The sequence below is a fragment of the Euwallacea fornicatus genome, chromosome 15 (assembly GCF_040115645.1).
Source record: "Euwallacea fornicatus isolate EFF26 chromosome 15, ASM4011564v1, whole genome shotgun sequence".
Classification (NCBI taxonomy): domain Eukaryota; kingdom Metazoa; phylum Arthropoda; class Insecta; order Coleoptera; family Curculionidae; genus Euwallacea; species Euwallacea fornicatus.
In genome coordinates this window covers 939,856-956,985 of record NC_089555.1, presented here as the reverse complement: position 1 = coordinate 956,985, position 17,130 = coordinate 939,856, and the positions used below count along the sequence as shown (strand labels likewise).

General features: G+C 37.7%; 4 protein-coding genes across 6 annotated transcripts in view; 2 read left to right on the top strand and 2 right to left on the bottom strand.

The window, feature by feature from the left end:
* Naa15-16 (N-alpha-acetyltransferase 15/16) overlaps window positions 1–2,868 on the bottom strand; it is a 35,136-nt gene extending 32,268 nt beyond the window's left edge. For both annotated transcript variants that reach the window (XM_066290347.1, XM_066290348.1), the window contains exons 1-11: window positions 2,699–2,868; window positions 2,157–2,241; window positions 1,971–2,103; window positions 1,788–1,917; window positions 1,600–1,734; window positions 1,198–1,541; window positions 986–1,143; window positions 712–932; window positions 527–649; window positions 313–471; window positions 43–256 (exon numbers count right to left, since the gene is read on the bottom strand). In XM_066290347.1, the coding sequence (XP_066146444.1) occupies window positions 43–256; window positions 313–471; window positions 527–649; window positions 712–932; window positions 986–1,143; window positions 1,198–1,541; window positions 1,600–1,734; window positions 1,788–1,917; window positions 1,971–2,103; window positions 2,157–2,241; window positions 2,699–2,755 (1,759 nt within the window). In that variant the 5' untranslated portion in view covers window positions 2,756–2,868. The remainder of the gene's footprint in view (window positions 1–42; window positions 257–312; window positions 472–526; window positions 650–711; window positions 933–985; window positions 1,144–1,197; window positions 1,542–1,599; window positions 1,735–1,787; window positions 1,918–1,970; window positions 2,104–2,156; window positions 2,242–2,698) is intronic.
* Window positions 2,869–3,317: 449 nt separating this feature from the next.
* Polr3C (RNA polymerase III subunit C) lies at window positions 3,318–5,507 on the top strand. 2 transcript variants are annotated; one of them, XM_066290400.1, is made up of 10 exons: window positions 3,318–3,646; window positions 3,753–3,948; window positions 4,002–4,262; window positions 4,318–4,432; window positions 4,485–4,633; window positions 4,689–4,842; window positions 4,892–5,012; window positions 5,063–5,137; window positions 5,195–5,302; window positions 5,353–5,507. In XM_066290400.1, the coding sequence occupies exons 1-10, from the start codon at window positions 3,500–3,502 to the stop codon at window positions 5,485–5,487; spliced, it is 1,461 nt and encodes a 486-aa protein (XP_066146497.1). In that variant the 5' UTR covers window positions 3,318–3,499; the 3' UTR covers window positions 5,488–5,507. The 2 variants fall into 2 exon arrangements, with proteins under 2 accessions (XP_066146497.1, XP_066146496.1); XM_066290399.1 differs by having other exon boundaries at window positions 5,063–5,302.
* Window positions 5,508–6,122: 615 nt separating this feature from the next.
* Window positions 6,123–15,146, top strand: SP1173. The gene is made up of 14 exons (XM_066290391.1): window positions 6,123–6,304; window positions 12,002–12,155; window positions 12,206–12,352; window positions 12,407–12,522; window positions 12,580–12,684; window positions 12,745–12,903; window positions 12,957–13,146; window positions 13,203–13,371; window positions 13,426–13,683; window positions 13,737–13,901; window positions 13,957–14,126; window positions 14,321–14,488; window positions 14,542–14,739; window positions 14,791–15,146. The coding sequence occupies exons 2-14, from the start codon at window positions 12,089–12,091 to the stop codon at window positions 14,868–14,870; spliced, it is 1,992 nt and encodes a 663-aa protein (XP_066146488.1). The 5' UTR covers window positions 6,123–6,304; window positions 12,002–12,088; the 3' UTR covers window positions 14,871–15,146.
* An 82-nt stretch (window positions 15,147–15,228) lies between these two features.
* Window positions 15,229–16,642, bottom strand: LOC136343585 (protein YIPF1). Its single transcript, XM_066290401.1, has 2 exons — window positions 16,230–16,642; window positions 15,229–16,178 (listed from the first exon to the last, which is right to left on the bottom strand). The coding sequence occupies exons 1-2, from the start codon at window positions 16,468–16,470 to the stop codon at window positions 15,433–15,435; spliced, it is 987 nt and encodes a 328-aa protein (XP_066146498.1). The 5' UTR covers window positions 16,471–16,642; the 3' UTR covers window positions 15,229–15,432.
* Window positions 16,643–17,130: the final 488 nt, after the last annotated feature.

Sequence of the window (17,130 nt, the reverse complement as noted above, 5' to 3'; positions counted from 1 at the left end):
TCACTAAATCGCACATTTTGCAAATAGTAATTAATGACTTACCGGTATTCAGTTCCTGCTCGGCATTCTCGTCCTTCAGCGGTGAATCAAATAAGTGAAGATACACCTCAATAGCACATTTTGCGGCCTTGAAATAAAAAGGATAACCTCTCAACACGTCCTCTAAGCGGAGGAGTCCCACATATGAACGAAGGGTCATCTTACGCATGCAATATGTGTGAAAGTCAAATTGGTCCTCGATAATTTCTGAGAAGTGCTACAAAAAAAATCATTATTAGCAAAAACTTTAAAACATAATATGAATGGTCTTACCCGATCTATTTCGTGGCACTTCTTTAGAGATTCTCCATACTTCTCCTGCCGTTGATACGCCAGGGCGCACTCAGTCTGGAACCACATGCACTGCATTTCGTTTAGGTTTTCCATCGCCGATATGCCTTCCCTCGTAAACTTCGCACAGGTATCTTCGGCCTAAACGGATACATTTCTCCTAATATTAATTAGATGGAGAAAGAAAAGAACTGACCTCTTTGACGAGATTCGCTCGCAACATGTATTTGGCACACTTGGAATTTATATATCGGTCGGCGGTGTCCATAGCTTGGGCCTCGTCCACGCACTGGTATGCTTCGATCGGATCACCAGCATGCTGAAAAAGATTTCAAGTTTTATTAGAAATACTACACATACAGAACAGAAAAAAATTCTTACCTTATATATTCGGCCCTTAGTCACGAATAACTCGATAAGTGTGGGCGTATGATCAATGGCAGTCTCAATGTACTCTAAGGCTTTTTCGGTCTGTTTCAAATAATCATAATGTTGGGCCAAGTAGTAATATACCCACAGAATTGCACTTGCAGGCTCTTTTGGCCCATTCGTCGACTCCGTCTCGGTGTATTTGCACGCTTTAGTCAAGGATTCTACGTAACCTGCAGACAAATACATCTATAGCAATAATTTTCTAATCATACTTGAGGCTTACCTAACACTAATTCTTCAATAATTTGCACTTTGCTTGAATCCTTATACAAACTTCTCAAGTCAACAAAAAGTGGAGGCACTCCCTTAGAAAGGGCCTTTCGCATGTATTTATCCACCAAACTTCTAAACTGCTCACCAGTAGCATAATTTAATGGCAATCTAAAATAGAGTACCATGCTCAAAACCTCATTCTTTAGATAATTGTTAACAAACCTTTTTGGGGGCATAGCCCGAGGGAACTTCTCAGCATATTTCAAATAAAACTCAACAATATCATCTTCTTTCACCAGTCGCTTTGCAGCAATCAGATTTTTATAGTACAAAGTGTTCTCAGGGTTCCTCAATATTAGTTCCTCATACACATCAGCAGCCTTGTTATAGTTTTCCAGTCTTAAATAAAGATCTGCCAAGTTCTCTTTTAAAGTTAACTTATCGACAATTTGATCAGATAATGTTTCCAAATGCTTAAGGGCTTGTTTCAGATCACCTGACTCTCGGATTACTAAATTTTGATAAAACAAGAGTTCACTGTGTTCATAATCCAGGTTGCTAAGGCGCTGGAAAGAATATTGCATATAAACTAAGTATTAAACTTAAGAAAATGAATACACTTACCTGTTGTTGATCTAAGAATGTATCCAATATGCTTAAGGCATTTTTATAGTCTTCCAAAAGGTGAAATGACATAGCATATCCAATCCAGGAAGCCCTCTGTGTAGGTCGAAGCATAAGAAGTTGATATCTAGTGTCCTACAAACTCCCAAGATTTGAACAAAACTGAAAACACCTTTTGGAAAACTCACTCTGTAGCCCTCCAAATCACGCATTTGTATTTGGAGCAAAGACAGATCTCTAAGAATTTGGATATTGTCTTTTTCCCACTTAAGGGCATTGCGGTAACACTTAATGGCTTCATCATATTTCTTGTCAGACCTTCAAACCATTTCATTTAAATCCGAACTCATTTACTCACTGAACTGTACTACCTCTGTAGCAATCCATATACATGCCAGCAAACATGGGACCTTATATCGCTTTTGAGGCCTCTACGAACATATTCATAAGCTTCTTCCTTGCGACCAAGACAGTTCAAAGTCAATCCCTTCATTGCTAGAGTCTCTGAAAAGTAACATTGAGAGAGATGTAAGAATTTCATGAGTCTTAAGACTAACCTCCATGTTCTTGATATTTTGGGTTTGATAGGATCTGCTTAGCAAATTTCAGTCCATTTTTGTATTGTTTATGCTCATAGCTTTTCTAAAATAATCAAAGAAAATTTGTTATTTTAAAGAATAATTTAACATCTGAATTATCAAATTTGTGAATGGTTCAATGACATGCTAATTGTTGCTGATTCAAATCCAGCCAAAGTGTTAGACTTCTATAACTTTAATCATTGCCTACCCTGGCATTAAAACATTCACAGAAGACTTGTGAAACTGTAATTCCTGAGTACTTTGAGAAAGAATGTAAGAAAAATTTATCAAATTACAAAGTCAAAAATAGAATATTCAAGGATGATTCTGAGGTTTGGGTAATTGACATAATTATATATGGATGGTTAATTTGAAGGAGTATATATATAAGTTTTACTTTAGGTGCTACATAGATAAACAAAACCGACTGCAAAAAAAGGATATTTGAAAATTCGACTCCCTCTGCAAGAAATTCCAGCCTCTACTTTGCTAGGGTTTTGAGGCGATTTCGCACTAACCAAAATTCGTTTAAATAAAGCATTCTCCTTGGGGGGTAGAGGGTTACTCGAAGGCATCGTAAATCCTCACGAAACTTCAGGTTTTCGGCCGGTAAATAAATTTTTTTGGGAAATTAAAACCTCGTGGCCCCAAACCTCTACTTCAAACTCCAAAAATTGTCGATCGGATGTTGTCACGTGACTAGCCAAATCAAATGTCAAAAATTAGGGACTTCCAAAGATGCAATCAAAGTCGCAATAAGAATTCTAGAGCTGAAACAAACAACCTACAGAGTAGGTATTTTCCTTTCGATATTTCTTTTTTAATTATTTTTAATTTCTGGTTGTGCATTTTATTCGCAACTAATCAATTCGTTAACTGTCATAAATATTGTTAATTCGAAATGAAAGAGTAAAAATTAATTAGCTGTTAAGATAAAAATAGAAGCTTAAAAATTGTGTTGATGGTACTTATTATTTACTCTTGTATACCGCATCCAGCACTAAAAGTCCTTGATCTAGGGCAAACAGAGTAGTCAATCAACATTGAAAATACTCTACCCATCATACATCAATGTATTAATATCAAGGCAACCACCAAAACATGATTATCCATATAACCTCAATTTAAATTTGAGGAAGTACTAAAAGGTTTTTGTTTCAAAGTTGTGTTTGGATGTTTCAAAATTATTTGAAAATTTTCCATATTTTTCATAATCCGCGATGAACGAATCATAGTAAAGTAATATATTTATAGATTTTCATCTACTTAAGTTGATAGATTGATTAAATAAAGTGCTTAAAAGGAAATATTAAAGAACAATGTCTGTTACTTATGTAAAAGTAATTTCTCTAATATTATGCGAAAGGTTTGGCCCTGTAGTGGCAAATGTGGGGACTTATTTATTGAAGAACCAAAGTTGCCCCCTTTTATTCATTAAAAGAGGCACAAATTTACCTCTATCAAAGGTTTGTAACAAAGAAATTTCACATGAAACTCCTTATGTGCTTCCCATAGAAAACAATATTTTATGTTACTAAAAATTAAAATTAAGCTTTAAATTCACGTTTTCAGGTCAAAGAGTCCTTATGTATTCTTATAAAATTCCGTCTAGTCACTTTTAAACCAAACAAAAATGAAAACTTGGCAAACTACATGCTGGATGCTGAAAATGTGTTATTAATGCTCAGATACCCAAAATACTTAAACCATACCAAACAACATTTCGGCGACGAATCTGAAATGATAATTGAAGAAATTTTGCAAAGAGGTAGTCAATAATTAAAAGCAGCAACAGCAAATAGTGGCAAAATAGCATTTTAGGATATTGGACAGCGTCAGAATTAATCTTGAAAGTGTATCAAAGACTTTCTAAGAACAAAGACAAATCCCCCATAATGAGCAATATAAAAGATAAGCTTGTTTATTTGATAACATCAAAATATCTACAAAGAATTCCATATTCAAAGGAGGAACTGCCAGTTCCTAATTTGATAGTTAAAGAAGATGAAATGCATGTATTGCCTCCTCTTGATACTAAAATTTTAATTGCATTTCAAAATGATAAATCTGTGATTTTGCCAGGTAAATTAATTTGATAAAGGTCAATTTCAATACTGAGTTGTTACAATTTTTGCAGACAAAAACGTCTATTGGACTGTAAAATTTGATAGATTCCATCAAGATATGAGAGATAAAATTATAGTGAATTCTTGTGCTAGGAAATTTGATGAAAATGCAGCAGAAATTGTCAAGTGAGGATTTGTTTGATCTTGAAAAATACCTCTTAAAGAGCATATATTTCAGGTTATTTTTGAGACAAATGTATATAAGAACTGACCCTTGGGCTGATGTTTCCAGTCTTATTCCTGCAATTGAAATAAAAGATATCCTAAAAAAACAAGCAGGGAGTTCTCCTGCACTAGCATTTTTTGAACAATATCTCAGTATTTTGGGTAAAGACTGTTTTTGAATATTGTATTTCCATGAATTTAAAACTGTTTTGTGTAGACCAAGACAACAGCAAAATATTGAGAAAGGCAGGAGACGCTAGTGGGGGCTCTTATCAAATCCATTTAAAAGAGGCATTTACACAGTTTGCATGGGAGGTGGTGGAGCAAGTTGTTTTGGAGAAACTTGACACGAAGGCGGCAAGGATCTTCAGGTATGTAAATTCGTTTAAAATTAACTTTATTTAGACATACACATCGCAGACTTGTAAAGTTAAAACCCTATATTGAACCGGAAGAAATACAACAGCTGGCAATGATCCCAGCTAAAGACGCCAAGAGGTTATCTTATCAGCTTTATGATGAGAATTTTTTGCAGATACAGGTACGGTCATTGATTCTTTCAAGGGCAATCACATTTATATGGTTTAACAGGAATTAAGGAAAACATCTTCGAATAACGGGCCTACGAAAAACTTATCCCTGTTTCACATACAACTGGACAGTGTGGTGAGGATGTTGTTGGAAATGTGCTATACGTCGCTGTTTAATCACATTACACGCAAGAACCACGAGAGACACCTAAATAAAAGGATTATAGAGAAAAAGCAGAGAGTCGAAACGATTATAACGTCAATGAGGGCTCAAGGAGTCTCAGAAACACAACTTGCAGATGTAATATGATTATATATAAACGTGAAATTGTATAAGATTATTTTTTGCAGATCAGCGATATGATCACTCCCCCAGAAAAGGAAATACTGGAAAATGTAGATAAGATGATGAAAAAGCTCCATACAGTCGAATTGGAGATTGATGAGACTATTTTTATGTTGAAAATGTTTTTAATTTATTTTTAATAAAGTTTTTGTTTTTCTTGGGTCTTTCGTTTTAATTATAAAGTGCCTTCCTAAACGAGAAAACAAAAAAAGAGGATAGCTCAAGCGTATAGAATATTTTTAATTAGGGAGTGTCAGAAGATATAAAAATCACGCTTATCTAGCTAGGTCGCACCGCGAACACGAAGGCCTACCAGGTAATTAATATCCGGTAAAAGCGCACCCTTAGCCACACATAAACGTGCAAATTAATAAATTTTAAGGTTTCTGGGTCAACAGTAGGGACTCTGGAAAAAGGTCAGTCATGTAACACAACCATTTAATATCTTTATCCTGCGTGGGTGGAGGGTTAAATTTGGTTAAGCTCGAACCCCGCTAAAATTTGTGACATAGTAGAAACATACAAAACGGCCCAGGTGAACGCTGGGTATGTCTTAAAATCGAGTTACCTGGTCGAATTTCGTGTGGAAGACGCGAAGGACGACCTGAAAGTTGGTTCTTTGGTTGGGTAACTTTTTGAGGCTAAACTGGTTGCACCATTAAAGCGAGCCTCGAGCTAGGAGCTACGTGCAAACAGCTGTAAAGGCAGCTTTCAATGGGATCGACCGGTGTAGTGCAACAAAGCTAAAGCGCATGCTGTTTTCAAGTCTTTACCATTTACACACCAGTTGCCTTTACAACACTGCCGAGAAAACTGCGAGCAAGCGCGACCGTAAACGCGGAAAAATCGAAAAATTTCTTTAAAAATATTCTTTTAGAGTTTTATCCCCTTGTGTCCCACCAAAAAATCCAGTGCAATCAATTAAACAGGATTAAAGTCCCACTTAGTAGTTCGAAGGTAAGGCAAATGCTATTTATAACATATTAAAATTGGAGTTAATTAGTCACAAGCAGTATAATTTACAACAATCATGATTACCACAAAACTATTTTATACAGTAATAATATAGAAAGTCTGTCTGAGGTCATAGATCGCTGCAGTAATATTTCAATAAGCCCAACCAAACAATAATCGAATATTGAATGCCTTCGAGCCCAAAGGAAGACCTATACCGTCTATTAAAGAACCGTTAGATATTCTTTAAACTGACATGGGTTGCGGTTTGATTAAAAATTAATCTAGGTTTCGAAGTTGATGAGTTCTTCCTCATCAACTTGAAAAAACTGTGTTATCATCACCACAATAACCATATGCGCATTCTGCAGCAGCAACAGTTTGACTTCGCTTTAAAGATCGCGAAGACCGGAATAGGGATTTTGAAAAGACATAGTACTCTCCCGCTTCTTCAAGCAATCAATTCATTCAATGATGTACTTTAAGATGTCACAATCCGCCTTCAATTGATAAAACCATCGCTCAGTTAATGACTAATCGGGCGTGGGTTTGTTGGAGGCAAACGGCACATTCGCAGGTTTTCAGAATGAATGATTCCTTCGGCATTAAGAAAATTACTCATATCGCACTGTGATTAATTATTTCCATTAATCATGCGAAAGCGACTTCTAGTGATGCTAATTCGATCAATTTCGCCACAAACTGGTGAATGTCGAAGATTTTTTTTCGCACTTATCTGATCATGTTACAGTCAATAAACCACAAAAGCTCGTCAGAAAGGTCGTTGATTCCCAGCACGGCACAAAGCTCAATTTACCCAGAAATGCAAAAAAGGCAAAAGAAACAATGATATTGTTTGTTATAAGAACGCACTTAACTCGGGCGGATGCAGCATCTTGTATTAAAACTAATGCAAAACAAGAAATCTCGTCTTGTTTAACGTTTATGTATGTCAGCTAGGACTTTTTAGTGGGTCTATGAAATTCTGGTTGAAAGTCACACGCGAGAAATCAACACATGGAGACTAGAACAAATTCTACGATAACGGAAGCAATCAAGAAAGGGTGCGCTTTACATCCCCATAATGAAAGCAGCAGTATTGAATTAACTGGAACCCTCCGATTCTATTGAGATATATTGCCAAAGTTCGGGGGTAAATCTTCGAAATTCATGCTAAATGAAGATGAACAGTCCTTTGACGTTGCGGGTCAATTGGCACCTCGATCATAACCAGACGTTTCGAATTTTTCATGGGATGGCCACTTGAAAGTCCAGGCGGATTGGAACGTACATAAATAATCCCTGAAGTGCTTGAAAAATGTGTCTACTGTCTTTCAAATCCAGAGAAATCCTCATGTGTGACCCCCGAATAAAGGAACTCGGGATGAGAGTGCAAGTTCTCACGGTAAACGAATCTATTGGCGAATAAGGGGGAAAATCCGAACTGTCTAATTATATATAGGGGTCGAATACAAATACTTGATGTGACGTAGGAAAAAAATAAACGCGCCGAAGATGTATGGGACAAAAATCTGTTTATGGAGGGCTTTAAGGATGATTAATGGGGCATTTGTGACACGCATTTCTCTCAAAAGTGATGGACAATCGGGGTTTGGAAAATTTGCGGGAAAGTGCTAAAGATCATGATAAGAAATTGTCAAAGGATCGTCCATAATGCATTGTTAAGCTCCGATATCTATCGCTCCCTCGCATCAGAAGTATCGATTTATTCGAGGGAGTAAAAATAATTTCTCCAATTGAATTGTGTGTGTTTAGACCTAATGACTACAATCACTACCGGCCTTACGGGGGGCGAGGTTGAGCGGCAGACCGGGAACGGTGACGTATTTTTTTCTGAGTGACGGTTTTTCTTAGGGGTAGAAGGGCGGTGATGGAAAATTTCGCCCCGATCGCTGGACTTGCTAAGACCGACCCTGACTGCAATTGTCGATGATCAGTTGAAGCAGAATGATATAGGGCAATACACCTATGATGTGTCACCGTATAACCCTTTCTCTCACCAGTTCTTGGAGCATTAAAGAGTCATGGCCATGCTAGCATAATATGAATATAAATAGAAATGAAATCAGCGTCCGTTTAGGTCATTTCCCCCTAATATGGCTGAAATGGCGGGTGCAACGAGACGAGGAGAATGTACATAACCAAAGTGGCCATAATTGTCCTTTATGTAACGGGACATTTTATTATCCGAAACTGTGTTATTAAAACGCTATTTTCAGTTATTACATTATACCTATAACCTTGCCGTTAACGTACTCAACAAAAACACATTTACATATTATCGCTTAAATTATTAAGGATTACGAACGATGGAAGTTATTCTACATCTGGTGGTGTCACTGCTCAATAGCGATTTACCATCAAAACCCCAAATAGGCCCATGAATACATTTCAAATGTGTTCAATTTGTTCATGCAATTCTCGAGGTATTTACGATAAGCCGGCAGCTAAACTGTAATAAACACTCAATACTTCTGAACAATCAAAACTGTTTGTTAAAGCGGGAATATGATAGCTGTCGGTACTGCTACTTAGATACACGAAGAAAATTACATTCAGGGCCGCATACGGTAAAATTCTTGGAAAATAGTGCCAGGATATATCATTGAGTACCACCCTGGAAACTAATAATTTTAACCCACATATTCGTTAAACGAGTCATGCGAGGCAACATTTAAAATGGGTGACATCATTTCTTGTAATGGACACAGTTGGAAACGATACCCGCCATGTATTTTATTTACTAGGTATTTTTGGCTTAACGAAGAGGGGGGAATTTATTTACATCTGTTTATTGTCAACGTTCTTGTTAAATCAATAGAGCGAGATCAATTTTACTATGCTAATCATCAGCATTGATCGAAAAACTAGAATGTCAAGCTATTAGCAGTGGCACCAGCATGGGATCAATGCCGAGCCTTAATAACTCCATTACTTAATTGTGCGTAATTACCTGTTTGTCCTAGTTAGGTATGATTTACATTCATTCGTATTGGCAGCGAGGAGACAGTAAACATGACAAGTTTTACATGCTAATGCTTCAGCACAACGGATGCCTACTTATTTACATGAGGTCACAGGTTTCGGTTTCGTTCCGTTTTTCTTTTAAGATTGGCGAGCGTACTCGAAAGGATCATTTTCATTCTTAAAGATAATCAAATGTGAAATTTGCCGAGGACGTTCCAAAAACAGTTATTTCCACATGAACACGGTCCCAATGCAGTCCCGACTGTTATTCACAACACGCAACAAATCGAGTAAAAGATGGAAGTTTTTTAAATATTTTTATAAATTACTGGAACAGACCTAGTACAACCCAAAAATTCAATTAAATGGAATTGAAGTTTTAAAATATACAAAAAAGCTTCGGTGACTGTCGCGTCCTAGGGTGCGCAAATCCGTTCTTGCTCTAAGTGATTACCGAGCCCCTTCGGAGACGCCAGGGTGCCCTCGAACACCCTGTAGTTCAGAAATTGCGCCATTTCGCCTATACGTTTGTAGGATTTGAAAAAACGATTTTGAGCGAGCGCACATCCCCTTGAATTTTTGGCCGCATATCTCACGAGACCTTTTTGACCTTAGCGTTCACAATGTTGTCCACAAATGCGTCCGAATTCGGGCCTAATGGAGGCAAGACCAGCTGCATTTGTCTATGTACCGAGAGACTAATTTTTATTTAAATACAATCGATTTCCCGTCCAAGTCCGTTTCGGCCCGAATGGCGAAAACCAATAAACTTTATCACAAAATTGTGGAAAGATACAGCGGTTCTGCAATTTCTGGCCGCAATTCATATGATGTATTGACCAAAAGCGAGTCCAAATATATAAAAATAATGATGACTATTAAGCCAGTTAGTACAGTGTCAAATGTCAGGGTATTCGGTCATTAAGCTATCTGTTATTTATAAATGCAATTAGCATTTAATGCGTTCGTTAGCGGGGTATATCGCGAACGTAACTTTGTTAATAACGATTCCGTGATTTTAGCGTTGGATTACGTAATTCCTAAGATGAGCGAATTGGCCCGCTTACATCCCGTACTACTCGCGAAAGAGTTTTCCAGGAAAAGGTACGAAAATCCGTTTCGACTGAGAGGCCCCGTGGATACAAACAACATTTTGCACCCCTTTGAAACCTTAATGCGATATTAAACACTCGGACCATCTGGCACTCACATTGGGAAATCAAAGAAATCTACTCCCACTATGGACGTGTGGCCGCAGAAGTGGCTTGCTTAACCGCATTGATATCGTCATCTTCCTAACGGAAGCGTGACTCATTTCTCTCGATTTTTTGAAAAAACAAAAAAATTCTAAATATAAAATACTGCATGAGAAAACAAAATAAACCAAAATGTAAGTTCCCCAGAGCGCGGCATACGGTCGGTGCCAAAATGTTTATTTCGAAAATATTTTTCGTGCTTTGGTCTGTGACAAGACCATTTGCTGGATCGATGTATCCCCCCTTCCTTTTGTTAACGGGCTGTCTTCATAAATTCCCGAACAACAGATTAAACAAATACATATCTAATTATATCTTTAGTTACATAAGTATTAGAGTTATTGCCGATTTATTTTAATTCAGGACAAAACGAAGAGACAAACGGAACGCGAAATGGAGACTTCGGCACTGAAGCACCGTCAAACTTTTCGTACTGTTATTATTTCTCGTGAAAACTCCCCCATTTTTACCGATACATGAGGGAAATCAATAGAGAAACGTTTTGTTTGACTGGAAGTTTGGCCTAATTTTGACACCGTTTATTATGCCATAGCTCAGCGGGCCCATTGTGGGCTTCTCCCCTTGAAACCAATCTCCGCAAATGACTAAGCGACTCGACAATAATCAAAACACATTGAAAAAACTCGTCGCAGGTTTACGTAACATGTTCACAAAAGTATTTCCAATTAAAATGAAATGGAAATGAAAACGAGATGTACTTTTAAGTTCCTTTTAAGGCAATGATGAATGAACTCGCCGCTTAGGAACAACAATTCAGCATTGGCCTTCAGTCAAGAGGAACTGACACCCGTATAAGAAGAGGAACTGACGCCCGTGTACTGAAGAGAGAACTGAAATCTGCATAAGAAATGGCTTAAGTTTGGAATTTTAGCATCCAGCAGGTGCGCCGAACGCGTCAAGTGAAGCAAGACAATGCGAGTCGGGCTCACTACTCCAAACGTTCAAAATCTATAGATTACCTCATACCTCGACACAGCTCTGTTTGACGTCAAATCGAAATTTCATTTTCCCCTCAATTTCTTCCGTTTTTCTCTATTTCCTACAGCAGGACCGGCCTTGTGGGGTTTCAATGTTGGGCCACGGCCCTAAGGCCGGCTCTGTTCTACAGTTGTTCTGCACCCTGTGCCTACCTTTGCGTAGTCGCTAAAAATTCCAAACTCAAACCTGTATGAGAGGAAACCTTGGTGTGGCAAAAACTTGCAAACCATTAATATTGATTCAGTACTTCCCTCCAATGGTCGGTGCAGCTTGGATAAAACAAAGCGGTTATGGCCCAGCCGACATTTCAAAGGTCCTCTTATTGACGGCTATTCCAGCTTTTTATTTCCACGCTGTTTTATTACTTTAAATGATCCTCGAATGACCTTTAATGTAGTTAATCAGTACATTTAATCGAAACCGATCCTATAAGTCGCAATTTTATATTTTTTTGCAGATGAGCGAAGCCGACAACGCACAACGAACCTGCCAGAGATGAGAGAGCGGCATCAGTATCAAGAGGTTACTTAGTTAGGCCACAAAAATGAAGATCAAGTGGATTAATGCCAACTTGCTGACGCTAAAATGCGTCCTATTCTTGTTTTTCGGAGGTAAATTAGTTTCACTGGTTACCTTTATTTACTAATTAAGATTTTTTCAGCCATTGGGGCTGTAATCCCCTTCCTCCCCCTTCAAATGAATGCCCTAGGAATGTCAAAAGACGAGGCGGTTATAGTCTCGGGCATCGCCCCTCTGATTGCTTTAATTGGACCTTTGGTAGCAGGCCCCCTAGCAGATAGATTAGCAGGTAAATACTACCCCCCACAATCACATGAAATCTCTATCTATGACACATTTCAAGGAGGCTTTGGTGGGGCTCCAAGAACCAAAACTGGACGCTATTTACGAGTAATGATAGCAGTTTCTTTTTTCCTGGCCGCGATATTTTACTGGCTGCTTACCCTCATCCCTCCCATTGTAAGTGGTACCAGAATATGATAATTTCAATAAAACACTAACCTTATGCTAATACAGATGAGAAGTCCCCCTAATGTTTCGTTTGTGTGCGATGAGGCTGGAGGGTTCGTTCTTCAAGACAGGTGCGGTGCTGAAAGAACCTGCTACAACTGGGGATCAGGGGTATTTAATTACACTCAAAGCCTTTAGTTGTATGTATAACATTTTCATGTACACTTACAGAAAGGCTCGGTTCTCGTAAAAAATTGCATATTTTCCTGCAACGCCACTTCTGCATATAAAGGCGAATCCAGCACAATGCCTCCTGTTGAAGAAGTAAGTTCTGAATATGCTGATGATTACTATGATGCAGGGAACAATGTTGTTAACGAACCTGAGGGGGTAAATTGACAAAGTAATCCTTGTTTCATTCAATTCACCCTCATGAATCATAGGTCGCCCCTTCTCAAATTCCAGTAGAATACCTTCCAGAGCCCTACCCTCACATGTGTTTCCAAAACGCAAGCAGAGACACAGTGTGCGAAGTCTACACTGAATTCTATGCAATTAAGTTAAATTTAGGGCTCAGGCCCACTTTAGCGTCTCCAGACAATGATACTGATTCTACATGCAAATATCCTTTCGGTATGTTTCTTTGAAGCAATAGAAACTCAAATAAGTATAATTACGTAAAAATCAAGATGAGCCCTTCAGCTGCCGAATACCTCCTATAAAGGCGGAGGAACTTCGACGCGAATTCGGGGATGAAGATTGTCACCCTGTGGTCATTTGCGAGATTCAAGATCCTTATAACAACACCGATTCCCTTCTAAAAAGGTCCCAATGCGGGTATGACAACATTAGCTTTTGGTTAGTCGAACTTTACAATCTTAAGGATCATTTAATTTTGTGGAATAATTCCAGGTTGTACTTGTTTATGAAGTCATGCGGAGATATCTCCATAGCAGCAGCTGTGACTCTCCTGGGGACTGCAATTGTGATAGCAACAAGGGAGACTTCCACTGGACGAGGAGACATTGGAAAGCAATTTGCCTGTGGGGCTTTGGGATTTGGACTTTTTGCCGCTCTTATCGGGAGGTTTGCTGCAGGGCGATTTGATGAGGGAATTATTTGCTTCACAATTTTAATCCTTTTGGCTATAATTATTCTATTAGCTGATGAGTAAGCATTTTTTGCTTCCTCTAAAGAAAAATACTGTAACGCTCTTCCGTCAGGAAAATGCCTCTAAGCCCTCCAGAATGGTGGTGGCATACCCGATGTGGACTCCTGGCATTACCAATGTCTTCAGTAAGGAAATACGGACTGGAAACGGCAGCTTTGGGAATCATATTACTCTTGTTGGGAATATTTTGGAATGCCATTGACTCATTCTTGCCATGGTGTGTTTTACATCTCTTTAGATGTTTGTGTGCAATAGTGAAATGTCTTTTACAGGCACGTTGCTAAATTGCCAGAAGGAAATTCTCTCATTATTGGACTGGCAGTAACGGTGGCTGCAATACCAGGGGTTATTTTCCTGATCTTTGCAGAGAAGATTGTGGACTACTGCGGCCATTCAAATATCCTCATATTTTGCTTTGTGAATTATATTTGTCACCACTTAAGTACGCATTAGCCAGTTGTCTCATGCAATAATCCACAGTGTTGAGATCCTGGAAACGATAAAATATATACAATTGGTTAGAAAGAAAAAGAAGTGTCCTATCGTTTCCAAGATCGCTATACTGTTTATTCTTAAACTGAGACACCCTGTATAACCTAGTAAATCGAATATTTACATGTAATATTTATATTGCAGCACTAATTTGCATTGAAAATGCAACTTTCATATTTCTCTGCGAATTCCTGGAGATCTTTACGCTCCATGTGATGTATGTCACTGCTGTTCTCTACTTGAGACATTTGGTGCCTCGTAAATTCACTGCCTGTGGACAAGCCCTACCCGTTATTGCGCACTTTTGCATAGGTAAGATATTAATTGCGTTTCGCCAACAGACGATAATAAAATAAATTTTGTAGGTCGTTGTATAGGTGCCTTTTTGGGTGGGATAGCTTACAATGAATACCCTTCTAATTTTAATAGGGTGCACCAATGGTTTACCATAGCTGCCGCCATTGTGGCCTTTATTTATTACATTACTTACCACTTTTACTTGAAACCGAAATGCGGGGCTCCCGTCCACTTACCGCCAGACCCCGCACCAGCCGTTGTTCAGAGTAAGTAATGATAATGCGATTTTAGAAGTTTTTTAAGAATTTATTTTTAAGGCATGAACGGGAACGGCTCCTACACTCCTCTGCGAGTATACCATAACAGCAAATCAAAAAAGGGACATTTTCGATATTAGATTTTTATTAATTTATATACTGTAGCTGTTAAGCGACTACGAAATTCAAAGCTTTATTGTTTTCTCTATAATGTTAATGTATATCTTTTCTCTATAATGTTAATGTATATCGTTGCAATTAATATTCTGCAAGTGTGTGTGTGTGAATGCAAGAGCGCAAAATCACGAATTATTAATAAGAATCATTTTATTTTGTTTCAGCTTTATTTTTGACAAAGCATAAAGCTCTTTTTGAGATTAGGTTTAATGGCATCTAAGAATTTGTATTTTATTGTTTTCCTTGAGTTTTATTTTCTTTATAAATTGACCATCATTTCCCTACTCTATTTTGGTATATTTTTAATTTTCCAATAAACTATTGTGAAAATTTTATGCTTTTTATTGGTTCACAATACTATAATAATTAAAGTAAAAATTAAACAAAATATATTTACATAAAATTTAAAGAAAAGTAAATAATCTTTAGCCACTGGCAAATGCTGCTACACCCAGAACATATTTAGAAGAAGATACAGAGTCAAACCTTAATTGGACGCATTGCCACATTTTGCCCAAACACCAACTAATGCTTTACAGTGTCATTAGTAGGGCTAATTGGTAATGGAGGTTTTTCAGTTATTGTAGCAACAACTTCTGGCAGTGCAGGTATTGTATTAGGCACATGAAAGAAATAAAGCATAAACCCTGCAGTGAGGAACCAATGGCAAGCCACAATACCAATTATCAAAAAGAATTTATGCCTGGATAATCTCAAGGCAGGCATAAGTGTTAGTAAAAGCACTGAGCCTGAAATAAAGGCTGCAATAAGTACTAAAAGCCACTGAAGAAGATTGATTTGAATGGACCACAAGATTGCTGCAGGAATGTATATAAAAAGGGAATAACCATAGATGCAAATTAGCTCCAAAGCTCCTGGAGTAATGTTGTCCTGTTCCAATTCCTCAATATCACTTGTAATTGAAGTGTATCTTAGCACTGCATATAAGATCAAAGGAATTAAAGTGACATACAAGCAAATGGTAGTTGCAGCATATGATACTAAATGGAAGTCATACTTCCAATGGTATTTTGTACTTGCATGTTGCAAATAGTTGGCTACATTACCACTAATGGCTATAGTAAAAATTAAAGTAACACATATCCAAAAAGGCCCATACAAATCTGGTTTTGTCCTCAAGTGATGTTTCAAAGAATTATCCCATTTTGGAGTCACTGAAGCAAAAATCCTTTCCAAAACATCTTTTGTGTCCACATCAAAAAACTTTTGATAATATTCTATCGTCCAAAAGGACTTCTGTGGCGGCACTTCTGTAATAACATTTTCTCACGTTTATCATAATATTTTAGTAACATACTTACCTGGGTCAACATCATTCCCAAAATTCTGAACATTACCAGAAGAACTAGGATTTTCTAACTGCTGCATACTCCCTGATAATGGGAAACTGTGCGAAGCACCGGATTTTATATTTCCTGACACGTCAATCTGCGATGCGGGTACTGATACTGTAGTATTGTTTATAGTATTGTGTACTGGGACTGTGGGGTAGTCTTGGAAAGAAAGCAAGTCATCTGTAGGGACTTCCTGGAGATTTGACATTGCAGGTGGATCCTCGAGGATGTTAACTGCCTTTCTTTTACTTAAGGAACTACGCTGCTCTAATTGTTTTCATTACAGGAAAATTGGAATTTCCAAAAAAATGAAACAGAGCAGAACGCAGATTTGGAAGAAAACAAGAAAAGTGACATTATCGAACCTACTAATCAGCTGATTGTCGAATTTAAAGACGTTTCGGCAATCTCCTACTCCATCCTAGTCAGCAGATCATGCTATCCTCTTCTGTATAATATTACCCGATAAAGGTAATGGCGAAACACATTTGCTCACGTGATGGTTATTCAAGCTAAGCGGTGCGCCATCTGGTGAATATATTTGAAACTGTTGTGGATCAGTTAAATCTACAGAGTAGTGTGTTTCTACGGTCACGTTTTCGTTTTTTATTCAAAATTTTCATGATACATCAAGCCTGTTAGGACACTCTAAATCGCCACATAATGTTAGTGGATAAAATTGGGAAAAAATCTATAGTTAAAATTTTTTAATGAAACACACTGTATATATTTTTCAAAAATTTTATAGGACTTTTGCATAATTCAAAAAATTATAATTCTACGAGATTTGGCCATTTGTCATTGCCTCAAATTTGCAATTTTCTCTTGGAATTTCGAGATATAGCAATTTTAATTTTTGGCATCGATC